We start from the raw sequence: 20,707 nt of genomic DNA on the forward strand, positions 1-20,707 counted from the left end.
CATCTGGAGCTAGCAGAGAGAAAGCTGTTCACCTGGCTGTTCCACTCCAAACATTCTAAAGCACAGTATTTATGGTTTTACTCTCTTTTACTCGATACTGTCTACAGTGTAGACCCAAAACTAACAATCCCCTAATTAATCCCTTCACTGCAGTTTCCAGGGAGCCAACTGCCATTTCTGCCACTGAGTCATAGGTATTAGACTTTATTAAGCTTGAGTACACATGATGCCTGGCTTGGTGTAGTCACATCTGTGTCATGAAAATTAATGAAAAAGTATTTTTAGATCTTTTATTGATTCACTTACTTAACTTAGTCACACATTTAAACTTTTTTCATCTTTCATGTGCTCTGTCATTTTCCCTGATAACAAAGAGTGAACCAGCATTGCAGACATACTCAACTCAGTCTTTGGCTCTGATTTCACAATGCTATCTCTCTGGGTAGGTCATTATGTAGTCCTTTATCCTGAATAAGGGACTTAGATACTGTATGCCCTTCCCAGCCATTCTAAAAGAGAATTTGTACTTTTCCATTGTCTGTACTCCAACACCACCAGATGTAGCATCCGTCAGATTCTTAGTTTCAAAACAGCTGTCAGCAGCGTGTACGAGAATCTTCATGCCCTGGCATGGAAATTATATTTCACATGACATACAAGTGGCAACATCAAATCAAAGGGATAATGGCAGACTGTGCTCCAAAAATATCTGATGGATTGGTGGAAGAATAAACCAGATCACAGGCATCTTCAGTGGCACACTTTTCCATTTACCAACTCAACTGAAGTACATATGACTAGTATTGTCTCCCCTCACAAATGTATTTCCCCTCTCATCATAATTTTGGCATTGTTATAGAATGCTTTCCTCTCAGGTCTGGTATCAGATTATGTTTATTCTTTCAATTCTATTTGCAGAAATTGTATCCAGGGTGGAGTTATTTCTTCAATCATCTACTAAAATCAGCTTCTTTCTGCCTTCCCAGAAACCTACCACGTTATTTAGAATAGTCATGCTGAGATAACCTAGCTCAGTTGTTACACAGCAGGACAGAGACATTTACCGTCCAAGGTGTGCAGTTCCAGAACATCCTTCCAGCTGAAGTAGAAACAAACAACTGTATCAGGTCTACAGAATGCTTTGCTGCTGAGCCAGGGTTACCTTCAGTGAGGTTACTTAAGGAGCTCCTTTGGGGTCCATTTGCTGTGTTCCTGTGTTAATTCTCTGTGTAGTTCCTCAAGAGCAGAATCTGTCCTCATACTAAAATTCATTCCTGTTAGGCATATGGGTATTGGCTCCCTTGTCCAAAACAGAGCAGATGAGCCAAGCTTTCTTCCTAGACAGTTTTTGTTGAGGAGCAGTACTTATGTCCCACCTATATAGAGGAGTCCTCTGATGCCTTGCTGAATATCCTGCAAATTCTCCATTATGTAAATTGAAAATTATTTCGTAGGCTCAGGTTGTGGAAACATGAACCAAAAGTCTGGTGGTGAACGTGATGGTGCTTGAAGTCCTGCAGAGAGCAGCCACTCATACAGATCTTTTTGGTGTTAGTCTCCTGCTTTGTGTTTCTTATGTGCTGTGGGTAGTCTGGTTTCAGTCTATTGTTCCTCTCCCCCTCATTGCTCTTTCATTGGCAATCAGAAGTCAGTCAACTGCCCCATGCTCCTTTAGATTGGTTACTTTGGCAGGTATCAGAGTAACATGGTTATGCAAGAGGCCAAGGGGCTCCCTTTCTCTGGTCTTAATTCTGCCTAAGAATTCAAAGACTTATTTTACAGCCACAGAAAGCAATAGAAAAAAATCTTCCCCTTCATATACTAGAGTTAATACTTCTTATCTATAAAGCCTGTAAGACATGGCACAGCCTACCACACCTCTTTGGTGGCTTACCCCTGTTGAATCTTCTTTATGTGCACAGTATGCAAGATAAAGTTTGCATGGTTCTGTGCAACACCATTTCAATGTACTTTCCTTTGGCTGAATGCTCTGGGAGGCAAAAACTGAGGCCAGGAAATGCATTTTGGCAAAGCTATCTATGTGAGCTCTTGAGATCACCGTACAGAGAGCCAAGCCTCACACCAGAGGTGCAAAATCTGCTTATGGTTCTGAGCTGTTCGCTGTGGCCACAGAGAGCAGAGAGTTTGAAGAATGGTTTCCCAATAAAACACTTAGAAACAAGAAAAATGCTATTCTCAATAGAGGGATCAAGTGCATCCTTACCAGGGAATTCAAAACAAGTTTAAGAACAACTAGAAAAGCATATTCATAAACAAGTGCTGAAGATGTCCTGTATGGCAATTGCCAGCTTTCTTGCTAGATGCACCCTTCTCCAGTAATATTCTCCTGAAGGAAGCAGCAACAGGTTCAGAATAATCTACTGACCAGTTTCCAACATTCTTTAATATAATTTTTGGACAGGATAGGGAAGTTTATGGCCCAATATAACCCAACATGGCTGCACTGCCCAAGACAGTCTGGTCCTTTCCCATCAAATGCTTTATTTTAGGATCCAATGTATAACAATGTTCTGTTATAGCTGCCAGTGGGAGTTGTTATTTTATGATTGCTGGTTGTGTTCACTTTGAAAAAGTATCTTAAGAAGACGAATGCCTAAGATAGTTCTGCTGCAGCTGATGGATTTTTGACAGAGTTCCTGAGAACAGAGGGAGGGCCGTTTCAGGCCATGGGCCAAAAAATGCCTTATGCCCTAAAAATCAGAATAAGAATGGGGAGTAGCAGCAGCCAAAATGAGCTTACACTGAGAAAAGTGCTTTAAAACACTTTCTGTAATGAATTGTTTTCTTAATAGGCCTACTGTGAAAAATTTGCACTTCTTTCTCTTTTTTTCTCCCCTGAGAAAAGCTTTACATATGTTTTAAACAGTGATAAATGGCTCAGTTGCCATAATGCCTTAGTCTTGATTGATTGCTATGTATATTGTACCTGGTATGTTACATGCCATTTTCTAACACTTGTTTCCTGTTATTAGTCAAACTTCATTTCATCCGGAACAATGACTGAATTGCCCGATGAAAGGTGAGGACTCTGGTAAAAAGGACAAACCAGTCATGTTTTTGTGTCAGTGATAATCAGGACAAAATTAATTTGGCGTGCTAATTAGCCAACGTGAAATAAGGGAAGCCCATGGGGGACATTTCATTAATCAATATTTCTGTTTTCATACTAGCAAGCTTTTCTAATGCTTAGAAAATAAATTCCATCTGATCTTCTACATGGATTGCAGGGAAATGAAAAAGCATGACACCTGGACCTCTTCTCTCTTTCTTGCTGGCAGGTGGCGTGAAACAACATTTGGACTTGAGATCGTGAAAGGTGCTGTCAGAAACATTGTTCGGAGCTATGGAAAAACACCAGGTAGAGGATTTGCTTGAACACACAAATAAATTTTAGCTACTTATCTTAAAGTTTTAGCTCTTTTATAAAGGGGTAGGTGACATGAGTCTAGTTAGAAACAATGAATTGCAATGCTTCTTGCCTGATACAGTGACTGTCACATACACACAAACATGGCTGCTTGCTTAGAGGATGCTGGGAAGATGGCACAGAACAAGTACTTCTACCAAGTGGCACAAGTGACAGAAGGATTAAGTGCATGTCTGTGCCACAGTCAGAGTGACCCTGCATGTGATGGCTCTGGTCTGATGACACTGCTGGTCATTGTGGTATCATGGTCACATTCGGTGTCATCGTCTTGTGCATTCACAGAAGTCATGGCAGCAAGCACCATGAGCAGATTGTGATTTGACTGTAGAGCTTCATTTCTCTTGATTTTTTGTTGGATTCTATCCCATCTGAAAACTATGTGTTAGTTGAAGGATGTTGAAAAATAAAAGAATAAATCAGACCCTATGGAACTGGACAGACTTCATTCACTCATGCTGGAATCAGCTCTTGTAACAGGTAAAGACATTGTAGGATGCTTTTTTAAGAACTGCCTAAGCGCGGGCTTCTCGGAGTGCAGCAACAGGTGCCACTATATAAGGGTTAATGCAGTTTGGCACAGGCAAGGCAGTAACTGCAGACGAGGACAATTCATCTGTGATGCTGATGGAGTTACTCCTTTCCTGGGGTGTGCTGGAAGTCACAAGGCCAAAGGCCAAGTGACTTCACTCTTCTCAGAAGAGGCCATGACACATATCCTGGAATGTCACACTGAAATTGCAAAAACATCTGACAAGGACTGAGGCTCTCTACAGACACCAGCGTGAGCCCTCGGATGTTTTTCACTTCTGATCACTGATTTAATAACCCGGCACATCTCTCAGAGCTACTGAGATAAGTACTCAGCTATTACTTGTAGATCACGCCAATACTATCGTATAGTTTCATGTCTTACTGCAGTTTTCTTAGGCCATCAAAGCAGGCTTTTTTTGACCTGGTCAGATAACTCTGAGTACCAGACTGTTTCTTGATACCTTGATAAACAAACTCGTCTCTTTACCTGAAGGAGGATCGTTTCTCAGAACTGATGTTTTTAGGATTAAGTTACAGAAAAATTGCTGTCCATATGTGCTGTGCAAAGTAAGCGAAGCCAAACACAGCCCAAACTGTAATAATATCAGAAGAGCAATAATTTGAAATGAGGTGGCTTGTTACAAACTGCAGTCTGTTTGGAAAAGAACTCCTTTTCCTCAGCCCTGGGAAGTTCAAAGGCTCCATTGGTTACAGTTTGTACAGTGCTGTGAGTTCCTCACATAGTGCTCCAAAAGTGGCAGGTTTATCTCATTTATCACAAAATGATATATCTGAAGGATGAAAATGAGTAACCCATGGCAAACCTAAGATGGTCACTTAAGAGCTTGCGTATTAGTTGCAATTAGTATATGGTTGTGCATTTCATAAAGATTTTGACTTTCAATGAAAACAAAATACTGCACCAAGTAATCAAAATTAGTGGAGTTGCACCACTTTGTACCAATATCACAGAATCACAGAATGGCCCAGGTTGGAAGGGAACTCAAGGATCATGAAGATCCAACTCCTCCTCCACATGCAGAGCCACCAACCTCCCCATTTAATACTAGCTCAGGCTGCCCAGAGCCCCATCCAATCTGGCCTTGAACATCCCCAGGGACGGGGCATCCACAACCTCTCTGGGCAGCCTGTTCCAGCATCTCACCATTCTCTTGGTAAAGAGCTTCCCCCTGACAATAGAGGAGGATGCCCATTTTATCTTTTTTCTAAATGACACACTTCCTTGTGAATTCTAAATTTGACCACTGCCAGGAATAATAAGTGCATTCTGTGATTTGTTTTTCCAAAGTCTTCCTGTCAGTAGCATGGCAACCACAGTACATGAAGCACTTGATCTATACATTAGGTTGTTACTGAGAATGTAATGCATATGTATCTCCATGAGAAATAGGGAAATAAAGAAAAAGGAATGTGGAAGAGTACAAAGCTCCATGAAATCCAGGAGGATCTTCATTGTAATAACTGATTACCTCCAGAAAACACTGCAGTCCATGCAGATGTGAAGGTCTCCATAGGCTAAGTTTTTGCATTTCTTGTTGCAAAATTTTAATAGAAAGATACAGCCTGAATATTCTTCTGATTACTAGACTAGTTCGAATAAAGCCAATTTCTGTTCTGCCTGTGCTAAGTGTCCTCCTCTGCTGGGGAGTACCCTGAAGCTACAGCCAACTTTATTCAGGAAGGCTGCTCTGCGGCGGACAGGCAGCTCCTACACAGGGAAAAGTCCCTGTGAAAGTGTGCTGCAAACCCCAGGGCCCTCTGGGTCTGTCAGCTTCACCCATGTGAGGGCTCAGCACTGGGGTGCTGGGTACCAGCCATGGGAATGGGGGCATCTTCCTGGCTGAATGGTGTGAGGAAAACTCTCACTGAGAAAGTATTCCATAATTCTGGGAATTCTGTTCTTTGTATAGTTGTATATTGTGTACATTCTTCAGAAATACAATCACGTATAGGCAGAATTTGAATGGTTTCTCCGAGGCTTTTGCAGACCTTGATGCTGTGTGGGATGGATTGGAAAAATAAGGTGACACAATTATCTGCAAATGCTCACCCAGAAGGAAAGTATCAGCAAGTTTGCTGGAAAAACAATGTTCCCCTAAATACAACAGCATTTGTTTCACCTTGCTACTGAAACACTAGCCTACAAGTGAGGAGCTAAGAAGAATCCTCAGCTCCTGCAGACTACTCTGCTTCTGTGATTTTTCAGCACAAATATAAGGCAGCTGAGGTTCCCAGATGGGCCTTTTCCCCTGCTCTGCTACTGACTTCGAGTATTGTCAATGAGTACTGACATTCTCAATTTATTAATTTATGAAGAAATGGCTGCAGCTGTGTTGACCACCTTGCACTGCTGTTTTCAGGATTAAGCAGCAGTTGGTAAAATATTCAAACATCATAGTGGAATAAAGCACTAATAGTCTAGGGCAGCTTTCCTGTGGTATGGAGATGAGCATGTTAATGCTTCTGCTTCAAATCAGCCTGCCAGTTAAAATGAAAAGAATGTGCACTACCATCCTTCCTCTTAAGACAGTCAAATGTATTCACCTCTGCTTAGAGAAAAGAAGCATGAAATAACCATAAATTGCTTCAGCAAATTACAGTCTAGACTTGCTGATTTGTTTTAACAACATGAGATATCAAACCCATATGCAAGCATTATTGTAAACTGCTGTTTCTAAATGTCTGTAAACTTATTGTCCTGTAGCCTGACTATCACTGCAGCCAAGTAATTACTTAGATTTAATATTTAATTTGTAACAGGAAAGGAGTGTTCACTGTGTCACTTACAGCAGTCTGGTTTTTCTCCTCTCCTGACATCTTTAGACAGAGGTCTGGGTCGTCACTATCATTTGACAGAAATGAAGCTCACAGAAGATGAGAAAGCTGCTTGTGGTTAGGTAACACCAACACAAACAATGAGCTGTGTACCTCCAAGAGGAAAATGAAACAGGAGTCAGGCTGCATTTAATTTTTAATGATTTTTTGTGGTTGTCCAAGTTTATCTTTATAATTTGTAGTACTCGCAAGATGCGCTCATTTCCTTCAGAACAGCAGCTATGGGAGGCAGGGAGGATTACCCATAAGGTTTTCCCACAACAGAGCTTAGCCTACTTCTAGATGACGGTGAAAGCTATCAGTGGCTACAAGTGATTTCTTTCCTTTGGTACACACAGTGTTCAGCCAAGTACATGCACAGCACATACACTGCAATCACAAGTTCATAACAATTCCCACTGAAAACAAGATGTGCCTGCAACTTTAGCTTTCAGTGGACCACGTGGTTTCACAAACCCCATCTTTATAAAACAGATTGGTACACTTAGTCGAGATTTTCAAACCTAGGAATCTAAAGCTTGCAACACCTCGTTGGATTGTAAGTGTGACAGTGGCTTCTTTGACTGGGATTTAATGGTTGTATTGCTGACAAGTTAATTTTGGAAACAAGAATTCCTAAATGTATAGAGCAATTGCAATGATTAATTTCCGTAGTGAATTACTGGCTCATAGAGTTCAAAGATGTCTAAGCAGTGAAGTAAAGGCAAAACCCAACCAACACTGCTGTCACAGAGAAATGTCACACAATGAAAAATAATGAGTTTCCCATTATTTCCCTAGAAGTGAAATATTGCAAAAGTGCATTGTACATGTGGAACAACTGAAACTGAAAAACGACATTAAACCTACTGCCACACACTTCCCCTGCCGTGTCATAGATTTTGAATGTGTTGCTCTCCTGGAATGCACGTGCAGAAGGAAGAGGATAGGGTGATGCTGTAACCATGGTTCTGTGCTTTGCCTGCACAGAACCACCTCTCAAAACGCTCCCTGTGTGCACTTAGACCCTCTCCCATAAGAAAAGGTAGCAATTCTTCAGATCAACTTGTTTTGAGCATTGTAATAAGACTTTCACATTATTTTTGACACAATTGCTTTTTCAGTTTCAGCTTTATCCATCTCAGCAGATAAATAATGTATGCCCTTCCCATTTCCTATATGAGATGATGAGTGAGGAGGTGCTTTTTGACAGATGTCCAGCAAGTATTTTCAGAAGGGATTTTTCAGTCAAACGTAGCTGTTACAGCTGTCTAGTCAATTTAGCAGTGGCATCTCAGTTTTCAAACTTCAGCCAAGTTTCCCCGTAGCTGTGACTAAACAAGTTCAGTTAGAACTGCATGAAAGGACATAACAGCTCTTTTTCTCTGCTTAGAATTACTCCAACACAATTTTTTTTTTTTTTGCCTTCAGAAAATGCAAAAGCTACGTTGCCACATGAGACGGAAAAAAACGTCAAGAAATTGTGATAGTCTGAAGAATGTAAAATGAAGTAACATTCACATTTAAGTACAGCGTAGATCCTAAGATCTTTGCCTAGAATTACTGCAGGAATTTAGGTACAACTTCTTTGGCATCCCAGATTCCTCTCCTTCAGAAACAAAATGCATTCATACTATTGAAAAAAGATGAAAAATGAGAAGAGTAAGAAGATATTAATGGTATATAATGCATACAATCTAGATTATTAAACTTTTAGTACAAAATGTTAAGTTTCAGTTAAGTTGCTAAGAGTCATTAACCGTACATGAAAACACAAGCAGGAAATTCACAGGCATTGCAAATCAAGAGCTACAAATGTTTCATTTACCACCTCAAACACCCTAAGCTGTAAATTTTTAAGGAATTTAGAGATTCCTTCATTTTAAAGTTCTGAAAATTTACTTGCTTACTAGCAGGAAGTTGTGATTTTTTCATTACAGCAGTGAATATCAGCTATTTCATGAGGTCATACTTTCTTGTTTGTCATTTGATAGCAAAATATTTTAACTGAGCTGTCAGTAAGTATAAACCAAAATAAATAGTAAGCTGACTAAAATGAAAGACAAAACTGAGGCTAATGATAAATTCCGTTCTTCAGTAGGAACTTTTTCTTTCATTCTGATTTTCAGAAGTAAAATATTAGTAAAATCTGAACTACTCAGAAAAGAAGTGATCCAGTTACAATGCTTTATATATGGTGAGGTTCCCAGTAGCTATTTTTTTGACAACTTTTGCACATCTTTATTTCAGAAATGGTGGAATAAGCTTTTGTTCTTTTCCACATAATGACCCTTGGGTTTTTACCAGTGATACCTTTGAGAGGAATGTTGTGGTTGAAATTTTCAATAGCTTTACTAATCCATCTCTGGTACTCATTGTACAACTACTGTGCAATTGAGGGAAAGACAGTAACAACTATTATTTTAGCAGTCATCCATTTGCAAAGGAAAGTGCTGATGACTAAATAATTTGTTGCACATGTACTGATCCAGATTCTGCTTGTCTTTTGCAATCAAAACTCTCCTTGATACCTCTTCAACTGAGACTACAATCATAGCCAATTTATTCCCCAAACAATGAAGGCCAAGTTTTTCTATTTTTCTAGAGTACTTTTCTACCCATTGAGTATGCATGTAATCACTCTGGCAATAATATGTAGGATTGTCACAGAGTAAAAATCTATTCTCAGAAAATGAGCATCTGAATGGCAGTACCCTCAAGCATGAGCTTGTTTTACATTACCAGGGATGTACATATGTCTCTCTCCAATTTATAGGAGGGAGATGAGGTTCTTTTAATATCTGTATACCTGGCATGAGATTAAGAAACAACGGTTCAAATGTTGGTCCGACCAGTTTATTACAGATCTTAATTAGGGAGATGGAGAAGGGGAGGACACACAATTATGAATTAGGGTAATGGGGAAGGGAAGGAGGGCAATAGAAAAGATAGGAAAGAAGAAACAAGGAGTCTTTGTAGGCAGCAAGAGGGAGATAGTCACCACCATGGATCCAGCGTGGTTCATAGTTAATTCATTGATCTTCAGTAGTGATGGATCGTCGGGCATTGTTGTTCTGTTGATGACGGCAACGACGGCCATGGCTATGATGGCCCCTTTTCAATGCTTTCAAAGTGGTCAAGTCAGCTGTCTTTGGAGTGACAGCTCAAATCCAAAGTGGTTGAGTCAGCTCTCCTTGGAGTGGCAGCTTCTGGCTCTGGAATCTCAGCAGAAACTCCTTTGTTCCCACCTTCCGGGCCTTGCCAGCAGATAAGAGGGAGCAGGGATGCCCATCTGCATCCTGTTTTTCACAGGACATGATGGTATCATTCCCCAATTCTCCCATATCAAGCTGGAGCTATTTAGTCACAGGCTAGATCATCCACCAGTAAACACTCCTGAGCACTCTTTTCCAGAAGCAAGCAGCTCTGGAGGAAGGGGCTTTTAAATGTTCCCAAAGTGATGTCGATTGTCACACGGTAGCACCCATCACTTGCCTCCTCAACAAATCAATCAGAGTCTTATCACAAGAAATACCTCAGGAAGCAAGCTTTGAGCCAAAAAACAGAGAAGGAGTCTCACAGCATATAACCCTCTAAATTCTCACTGCAAGGAGTCTTCAACCAAGAAGCACTGACTCCATGGCAAGTGTGTTTGAGTTCACCCATTATTCACTCACTAGAGGAAACACCGCTCCAGAACTATAATGAAGATTTTTCTCTCTCGGTGTCCTGATGGTTGGTATTGCATCTAGGGGTTATACAGACATAACCTCTCACTTCAGTCACTGTGATGCCATTTCTTTAAAAGGTATTTAGAGTGTAAATCATAGAATCTCAGAATATCCTGACATAGAAGGAACTAACAAGGATCATTCGATCCAACTCTACACATAGGACCACTCAACACCCAGTATTTCTGAGAGTGCTATTCAAATACTTCTTGAACTCTGTCAGGCTTGGTGCTGCAACCACTGCCCTGAGGAGCCTGTTCCAGTGCCTGATGACCCCCTGTTGAAGAAAATCTTCCTAACACCAAACCCAACCCTACCCTGACGCAATTCATTGCCGTTCCATTGGATCCTGTCGCTGTCACCAGAGAGCAGAGCTCTGTGCTGTCCCTCTGCTCCCTATGAGGAGACCACCGTCAGGCCTCCCCTCTGGACTTAACAAACAAACCAAATGACTTCAGCTGCTCCTCATGCATCTTGCCCTCTAGACCCTTCCCCTTCTTTGTAGCCCTCCTTTGAATGCTCTCTAATAGTTTTATGTCCTTTCTATACTGTGGTGTCCAAAACTTCGCACAATACTCAAGGTGAGGCCATTCCAGCACAGAGCAGGGTGGGACAATCCCTTCCCTCACCCAGTGGCAGTGCTAGGCCTGATGCTCTCCAGAGTACGGCTGACATTTTTGTCAGATGCTTTTGACTCACATTTAACTTCCTGTCAACCAATTCCTTTCCACAAGTCTACTCCCAGCCTCTCATTCCCCTACCTGTGCATTTATCCAAGTTTGCCTCATTCCAGGGGCAGAATCCAGCACTTGCTCTTGTTCAACTTTATGAAGTCTTGTTGAACACCAACACATCACTTGGTGATTTGTCAAGATCTCTCTGCAAGGCCTCTCTATCCTCAAGAGAAGTAACATCTCCCAATTCAGTGTCGCCCACAAAGTTAGTATACCTCCAGGTTCTGTGTCCAAGTCATTGATGAAAACACTGAAGAGAACTGGCCCTACAATGGAACTTTGCTAGTGAGTGGCTGCCAGTTTGATGTAACTCCATTTGCTATAACCCTGTGAGTCCAACTATTGGCCAATTGTTCATTCGTTGCGTTACGTTTTTGTCTAGCTATTGCTGGACATTTTATCAAGAAGGATACTGTGAGAAACACAGTAAGCGGCAATACAGCGTAGTTTCTTCCACTTGACAGGGACTGTTAGAATGTATATATTTAATGATTTTTTTCTTGCCTGCGAAACTATGCTAAAGACATATGCACAGTTTCCTTGAGTTTCCACAGTAAGCAATTTCAGCACGTAATCTGTGTTCCTTTCTGGTCAAAGTTTCCATCTGCAACTTACTTTCAGGAGCTGGAAGACAAGCAGTTGTGTTGCAAGGAAGGGCTGTTGACGTCAAAGCTGTGTCTGAGGCAGGTCTGGTGTGCAGCTTGAGATTATAAATTCCCTTATACTTTGGTCCTTTGAGAAAAGTTGTAGTTAGAAAAAAAGACAGTTGATCATCTATGTGGCTGTGGAAGTGTTTGGGTTCTCTATTAAGCTGATTGCATAGCCACTGACAATCATCTGGAGATTTTAAAATTTAAGATCTGAATATGAGAAAAGCAGAAACTAAAAAAGTGACCGTATGCAATTCATATTTGTGTCCTTCAAATATGTTAATTTTTACAGATCTTACACAGGAGTTGTATTTATGATCCACCTCTAAGGACACACCATGCATTTTTACATTCATTGTTGCCTTTTCCAAAACTTGCAGTTTCAAGGAACAGCAAATGACTGATAAAAAATAAGTAAAGAGAAACTATTTAATTAAAAAAAGACAACAGAATTTATCACTGAACTTAAAGGGAAATAAATGCATTTTTAATTTATACTTACAGCACAATCTCATTAAAGCAGAGGGATGTTTTGATTGTGTACTTGCATGATCTTCTCCCAGTAGTATTAACCTAATTTTTTTTTAATTTAGGATTAGAAAAACAAACAAACAAACAAACAAAACCAAGTGTGTGAAAATATATGTCCTTGAATTTCTGAGAAACTTGATTGCAAATGTATACAGTTTTTGAGTAGCACAAAATCCCCTTTAACTTTGTGCTACTGGCCTTTTCCAGGAAGCTAGCAAGAGACAGAAGACACAAGAAGCCTCTTCGGATACATTTCAAAATAAAACAGCTTATTAGGAACTTGGGAAATACTTCCTCATTCTTATCAGTTTCTAAATGGAAAATGAAAGAGGCATACATCCATTTGTACAGTAGATTGCAAAGAAGCATATACTAAAGTGCACTATATCAGCAGCCCACACAATTTGCTAACATTTGCAAGTAAGCTGTTACAAAGCTGAGGCCACTTACAGCCTAGTGAGAAAGGTACAAAGGGCAGATGCCCCCCTATTTTCTGGCTGTGCACACAAGGTAAGCTGTGCAGAGGTTAATCACCCCACATATGGGAAGCATATATGATCTCCTCCATAAGCACATAGGTAATTCATCAGCTGTACTTGGGGTTAATGCAGGGAAACTCTGTTGGATACTTGAATGGACCTTGGTAGAAATTAGAAAATGCTTCATTGGAAATGACAGGAAATTGCTTCATTGTAATGGCAGGGAATTCAGATTTTGCGATCTATTTTCATAATCAATGGTATGATTATCTCTGTTCGTGCTTTTCTGGGAATAAAAGTTCTGAGACTTTAGAGCTGCCAAATGTCAAATGTTTAATTTCCAAAATAACGCATTTCTTTTGAAAGTTTCACAGGAAACTTTAATTTGGTGAGAATCCTTCGTCTGGGAGAACAACAGGCAGATAGCAGAAAGAAGGAAAAGTGAAGGGCTCTGTTTTTGCTATTGTTTTTCTGGGAAAAGTAAGACAGGGAAAAGAAGACAACTGCTAAAAACATGGAGGGAGTCTGAAAGATGGTAGATAATAACAATATCTGCATACAGCAGTTGTGGGTTGAATGTTATCCTTGAGTATTCAACAGGAGTCTGTGCTGCCTTGGGTCATGCAGTAGGCCCCAGGGAAGAGAAGATCCAGAAATGTCTTCAGTCCACTGTGAAGTTCAGGGAGGGAAGTACCTGAAAAGAGGAGAAGAAAAAAATAAGACTTGCAGATACATCGTGATGAGAAGACCTGAAAAACTGATATCTGAATGGGAACAGTTATGCATCATATAGCCATGGGGACAACAGAGAAGAAAAGAATTATTAGCATGTTTGCCTTATGATAGTTCGAAAAGGTGAAACAAAAGATGAAACAGAAAGGAGAATCTGGCTTAAGAAAAAGAGAATAAATATGGTGGATAGTCAATGATAACAGCTTAATGGGGAATTATGATGATATTTAGGAGATCATCAAAAAGAACAAAAGGTAGTATGATATCAGAAAGCTGGGAGAATAGAAAAAATGCAACTTAAGACCCACATTGAGGAAAAGCAGGACTGTTTTACAGAGTAGCCCTTGTTATAATTATGATATGCGCAATGGAAAAGAACAGAGGAGTAGGATTAACATGTAAACATAGTGTTAATTTCAAGCCTGGAAAAAGTAGGTCAGCAAACAATAGTATTCCTATGGGACCAGAAAAAGTCCAAAATCCGTTCTTCACTTATGGTTAAGTGCCATGGCACAGTTCCTGCTACAATAGATGTTAAATGATTCTTATCACCTTAAATAAAAAATTCACAGAAGTGCTGTAAATCAAAAGAAAAAAACAGTCATGTGGTATGAAGCAAACAACCACAGATCCATCAGAAGAAACTCCCAGAGTGTGGAACAAATGTCTGTGAGGCAGGCAGATGGTCAGAGAAGCTGAACAAAGTAAGCAGTGAGTAAGTGAATGTGAGAGGTTCCTTAAGAGCCCTGAGGAGCATGGAGCAAGCTTATGAGCACTGGCAAGATATACATATGTGTTTAAAGATAAGACACACAGACCTTTGGGCAAGCTGAGATCTTTATTCTCTCCCCCTAATAACATTCACAGTAGGGTACAGGTGCCTCCTGTTATTTTGAGGAATTTCATCAAGTTTCCCCTGCCAGGACTTAAGAATCCAAATATACACAAAGTGCATCTACCCGCTGCATAGCATTGCAGCCTGTAACAGCTGCTGGATGGTGGTGGATTATTTATGGGGAAGTCTGGAGGCAAGAAGGCATGGTCTCCGGAGTCATTTGGATGCCAGTATTACAAACACTATATGCAATGGTGACTTGCTTTATCTGTTGCAACATATGGGAAAGTGGAGGTAGTTTTTTATTGGAATAATACCTGGATACTGATGAACTCATTAGCCGATCTGAAAATCTGGAAAGGGCTCCCCAAAGTAATGCAGGTCCAAGTTCAGCAGACTAGGGAAATTAGGAAAGTCACGCTAGAAATTTATTAGTGTATAATGATTACAAACTTTTCAGGATCACTTCATGGTCAATAGCATTTTTATGGCACATTTGTTATTGAAATTCTTTACTTTTTGTCTTTTTTTTTTTTTCTGCTTGCTTTTTCTGCCTTCACAGAAAAGCATGAGAAGGACAAAAAGTGTTGTACAAAAAGCAACAACACCTGCTTTATTACATGAAATGTAACACACGCAGTTCTTTCTCTTCTGCATATATACACCGAATAAATACAGCCCATATGGCATTCCGAGTATGTATGTGTTCACATTCATGCCACACATACTTATGCTTTCAAGAAGTCACCTGCTAACTTCAGTGCTATTCCACAGACTCTAAGTACTCCTACCATGGCAATGCTGTACTGAAGAAGATACTGATCTGCAGGGCAGATGTTATCTCAGAGAAGTTCTAAGTCTCAAAGTACATAAAACATTGATTCTTCTGCTGAATTGAGTATTCATTTAATTGCAGCTTTCTGCCTGCAATTTTGAGATCACAAAACATAATTTCTGAGGCTTGTACGTATTGCTTGGTGGTTTGTAATATTTCAGTAATGTCTTGAGGCTTTCTGTTTCATTGCAAATGCATTTGCAGCAATAAATAGTTCAACAAACACTGAATTTTATTAAACTGGCAAATACACACGATAAAGAAAGCTAAACAAGCCCACAGTCAGCTGTGCCAAAAGCAAACAAGTGTTTGCTTTTAAATGCTAAAATAATGTGCAAATGAGATTCAGCACAGCTAAAACGCAGAATAATTCCAAAACTAAAGTGTGTATAAAATTAAAGTTCAGGAGGAGAATGGTCACACCATCAGGCTATATTTCCAAAACAGAATGGATTCATCATTTCACGATTAAGGAAATCCTTAGTCATTTTTTCCTATCTTTGCAGTGCATTGCTCTTTCAATGTGTTTGATATAACAAATAGATCAGAACACTTTGTCCTGAACCAGACCAAAAGATCCTTCTCTTTTAAAGCACTTGTTGGGTTATTTTTCACCTGACTATTCTAACTGCTTGAGAACCAGCAGACAGTTGCACCAGCATAACTAAAGTGAGGCTGTGTTCTCAGGGATGAGTGAATAGATCTGGATGTAGACAGGCAACTACCTAGATCAGCCCTGCAGCCTAGTCCTACACATGGCATGAATATGCTCCCCTCAAAGTGATGCCCTGTACTGTAGTTCCCTTTTGCTTTCTACTTCCCTTCCCAAAATTTCTGCAGCAAACAATTGCAAAAGAAGAAAAGACAGCTTTAGTCTTATAGCTGCTGAGGTTCAAGTCCCAAGCAATGGGCACCAAGATTAATCCTCTGGTCATCTGCAGCAGCAATGGCATATTCATGTTGATCAGCAGGTGGCTCACTCCACAAAACACCAGATGCTTCCAGTAGAAAAGAAAAATACCCCATCCCATGTTTTGATTTTATTTTTATAATTATTGCGTACAATTCTCCTCCTTTTCTCTTATATCCCATCTTTAACATTACAAACCAACTGCTTGCATTTTATAGTTTTATCATGTCTACACATATCTGTGACAGATTATTTCAGGAATGAACACTGGAAGGCAAAGCAACTGCAATTGTATCAGATTCTTGTTTTTCATACAGATAGAATCCAAAGTCTCAGAAACATGAAATCCATCTCCTAAAGTAATCCTATTCCTATTTTGTCTGTTCTTCATCCTCTTCAGTGGCGGACTCGACAGTCCTCCCAAGCAGTCTTTTGCTGCACTTAATTATCATTACCAGTATCTTGGTGTCCCATCTTGGTGGAAAGTAGTTTTTCTGTAAATGGGATGTGGTAATGTTTGACATAAAAGGCCTGTTTGAGTAGACAGAGCTTCATTGCTCCCTTTCAAGCTGATTCCCTTGCTAGGAACGTAAATATTTCATGGATATTCTGGCTGAAAAAGCACAGTGCCACTTTATGCCAGTGAAGAACTTCCTTCAAAGACGTCCTTTTGCAAGTCCAGTGACTGCAAAATATATATATGAACAATGGGAAATGATCGGATTGTTTTGCACAGAGAAATTGCAGATTTCCCATCCCTGGAAGAATTTTATGGGGCTCTGAGTAAACTGGCCTAGTGCGGAGTGTCTATGCCCATGACAGGAGCGTTGATATTAGATAATCCCTTCTAATCCAACTCATACTGTGATTCTATAATTATTGCTGTAACTCACAAATTAGATATATTTTATTATATAAAAGCTTGCAAATGTCACCTCTTAACAGTGGTGAAAGAAAAGAAGACCATTGCCAATGGAGAAGAGAGAAAACTCACAGGAACTTTGTGTTAAGAACTTTAATGACTCATTCCCTGAGAGAGAGATGCTAATAGCATTGTTTTGTCTTTCTCATTTTCAATGGCTGTAGCAAGGCTCAAGCAAAGAAAAGAGATACTCCTCTAGAGAGAATTCATCTAACTAAGCACAGGCATTTACAATGAAGACATCTGCATTTCTCTAGTCCTCTGTATTCCCTTTATAGTTAATGGAAAGAAAGTTTCTTTTAGGCTGTGATTTAGCTTAGGCTTTGCATACGTACTTTAGGATGAGATGCTCCCCATAAATGCATAATTTGCTCCGCTAGTGGTTAAGTGGACCCTAAGATATATATAAGCTTATATATAGACACCTACATTGTATGTATATAAAGTGAAGTGAGATGAATTCTACTGCTGCTGACTTTTAATGTGAGCATTTTCCAAAAAAGAATGCACTTGATTTGCAGGCAAAATTACAGCCTTGTTTTGATTATTTTTTTTCTGAAGCTGCAATCTATTAACACTCACTCATGCAGATTGTAATGATGTACTGTATATTCTTTTTTAAATCTTATATAACAGCTCCAGTGTGTAACAATGTCATGGTAATTAGAATCACAGTTTTGATTATTATGAGACATTTTCTGCCTGGCTTGTGCTTTTAAATTGCTATTTCTCTCATTTGGTAGCCATACTGCCAAGGATGTGGCAAAGCGGGGGAGATGTTAGGGCAGTGGGAAAGATGTGTAAATCATCTATGGAAGTTTCTATCCCAAATCAAAGCTAGTGACACCCTATGAAAACCAGAATTCTCCTTAATTTTTTTTTTTTTTTTTCCCATTATCAATTCATGAGAAAACTTCCAGACATTTTTCTTCCAAAATCAAAGAGAGCAGAAAATGGTCTGGCTCTGTAGCCAAGGATGCAGCTGGGGCTGCAATGCTGGAAGGATTTGTACAGAACCAACTAATTTGGCTGTTTCAGAGCACACACTCCATGCATGTGAAAGCCACAGTGCTCTGCCAGTGCAGTCTCCATGTTCTAATATTGTTCTTCAGTGCTCTGTTTCAATCCCCAAAAAGAAGCCTTAAGCTGAAGAAGAACTGGATGAAGCAGTCGGCAGATTAGCATTCAGAGGACTGCTCTTTGTAGCAGAGTATATAGTCAAGGCGTTCTTGGCCCTCCAATGAATTCCCTTTAATTTCCTGTGGAGTTGTTTCATGTGTTTGGTGCAGTCATGGCTCTTCAGCTTGGTAGAATAAAAACGCAGCAGGGGAGGCTGCTGCGAATACTAAAGTGTGTTACTGCTGTTTTGACTGCAACGGTGGTGGTCAGTATACCTCCTCCAGCACTCCTTGTGCTTCAGGTACCCCATACTTCTAACTACTGACTCAGTGTGACAGCAAGTAAATGTGCTGGTAAAGCAGTGGTGGTGTAGAAATTCATAAATGTAGGCCAAGCAGCCCAGAACAGTTTGTTAGGAAAATGAGAAATTAAATGATGGATAACAAGATACATGGTGCCACTAAACTTCTAAGAAGTAAAGGGAGAGGAAAGGCTGGAGCATCTAGAAAAAATAACATTGACATTTTTCACCTCACAAACCTACACTACTCGCAGCAGCACCTGACACTGAGCTGAACTTAATACTAATGTGTCTGAATATTGAGCAACCTTTATAGTGGTATGGTTATAAACAGAAATTAGAGCTCCCAAATAGGACAGCTAGATGGTTTGTATATGAATGAGAGATGCGTTCTTCATTCTACTTTATGATTTTAGGTAAACTACAGCAATTCCCTGTATTTTGATTTTCTCATCTCTGTACATAACACATCTTTCTGGGGTGTTCTGAAACACATAGAGAAGTATAATTTCTCTCAGTGTGAGGAGGTACCTTTCTCGTGGCATGGCATGGGTGTCATTTCTACTTCTGCTGAAGTCAGAATAGATTAGTTATCACCATCATTTGTCTAGCACATGATAGCCAGACCTTCTTTCCACTCTGTGTTACTTCTCTTTTTAAGGATAGAAATAGAATCCAGTGTATCCATGAATAAAACATGCTGCCCTACAAAGAGATCATTTCCACTCCAAGGTCAATGATTGTCCTGACAACAGCATCTCAGAAACATTGCAGAAATAATGAGACATAGTTGAACACAAGGAGAAAACTTGGAAGAAGGAATAGAATTAATAACTAAGGATTGGGGGGAAAGCACAGGAGAATTCCTTGTTAGACAGACACAAGGTTCAGAAATGAGAAGATGTTTTAAACGGCAGGATGTCAGGAGGGTGTTAAAAAAACATTCTGAAGCAGACTTCAGCCTGGGGAGAGCGCTGTAATTCCCTTAACTTCAGTACAATTTATTTCAAGTCAGACAGAGAAGACTCCAAATGTACATGACACACTATTGCAGCTATGAGGAGATGAGTAACTGGGCTGGGAGCTGGAGAGACGAATGCAGGAGGGACCAAATGACTCTGTGCAGCCACAGGCCTACAGGCATACAGCTGCTGAAGGCCCCACCAGGCTGGACAATGTCCCTGGGACCCGCCCAGCTGCAGATCCCCAAAATAAGCACCTCTGGGCTCTTCCCCACCTGCTTCAACCACAGCCAGCAGCCCTGGGGCACTGAAATATTCCCTGTCCCAGTAGAAGCACTCTCCTAAAGCAGATAAGGAAAGTCTAGCATGTGTCTTTTGTCATTCTGATGGCATTATGTCCTCTTGTAACTGCAGTGCACCACTCCCTTCCAGCATCTTTCATGGGGAAGCTCAGGGTGGCCCTGCCCATCTCCCAGTTGGGCTGGCCCCATTCCTTGTGTTTGTTAGGACCAAAACTAGGGCAGCTGCCCCATGGGGGGTGGGCACCAGGCCTGCCTTCCAGAGAGCTCCCCTCCAGCAGCCACTCATTACTGCAAAATTTTGTTAATTCTAGTTAGAGGAAATCACAGCTCCCAACACTGCCCAATCTAATTTAAACTTCCACAACTTATTATTATTAATGGATTCCTATACTTAATTAATGCCCACAGGATCTAGTTAAGACTGTACAAAAATTCTTAATTAAGCATGGAGAGAGCAGTCTTCGGGACAGCTATTCCAAGCTTGTGTACATTGAGCTAGCAAATGCTAAGATTTAAACACGTACTGCCTTATCATCTCAACACAGAAACTTGGATCTGTAACATTCACTGCCATTTTAAAATTGGTCTCGGGAGGCTTTCAGGATATCTTTTAGAGTATCACATTGTGGAGGAAATGCTGTTTGGCATGCTTAGAATTGTTAGTGCTGTCAATTCATCAAGTTGATATATATTTCTTGTTTTCCCTAAGCTGCCTCCTCTTTGCCTTTTTTCCTGGCATGCTGAATGATGTAATTCTGGGAGTATTCTCTATTTCTGAGTGTCAATAGCTAGGAAGATTTATCTCTTGTGTATAAAACCTCCTGTGGCTATTACCTCCTCTTGTCTTTTA

At 40.2% G+C, this 20,707-nt stretch overlaps 1 protein-coding gene across 2 annotated transcripts in view; it reads left to right on the forward strand.

Annotated features, from left to right (window-relative positions):
* EMC2 (ER membrane protein complex subunit 2) overlaps window positions 1–20,707 on the forward strand; it is a 118,939-nt gene that overhangs the window by 53,044 nt on the left and 45,188 nt on the right. For both annotated transcript variants that reach the window (XM_085221573.1, XM_085221574.1), the window contains 2 exons: window positions 2,994–3,040; window positions 3,300–3,379. In XM_085221573.1, coding sequence (XP_085077699.1) covers window positions 2,994–3,040; window positions 3,300–3,379 — 127 coding nt within the window. The remainder of the gene's footprint in view (window positions 1–2,993; window positions 3,041–3,299; window positions 3,380–20,707) is intronic.

Source organism: Meleagris gallopavo, chromosome 3 (assembly GCF_905368555.1).
Source record: "Meleagris gallopavo chromosome 3, MGAL_WU_HG_1.1, whole genome shotgun sequence".
Taxonomy (NCBI): Eukaryota; Metazoa; Chordata; class Aves; order Galliformes; family Phasianidae; genus Meleagris; species Meleagris gallopavo.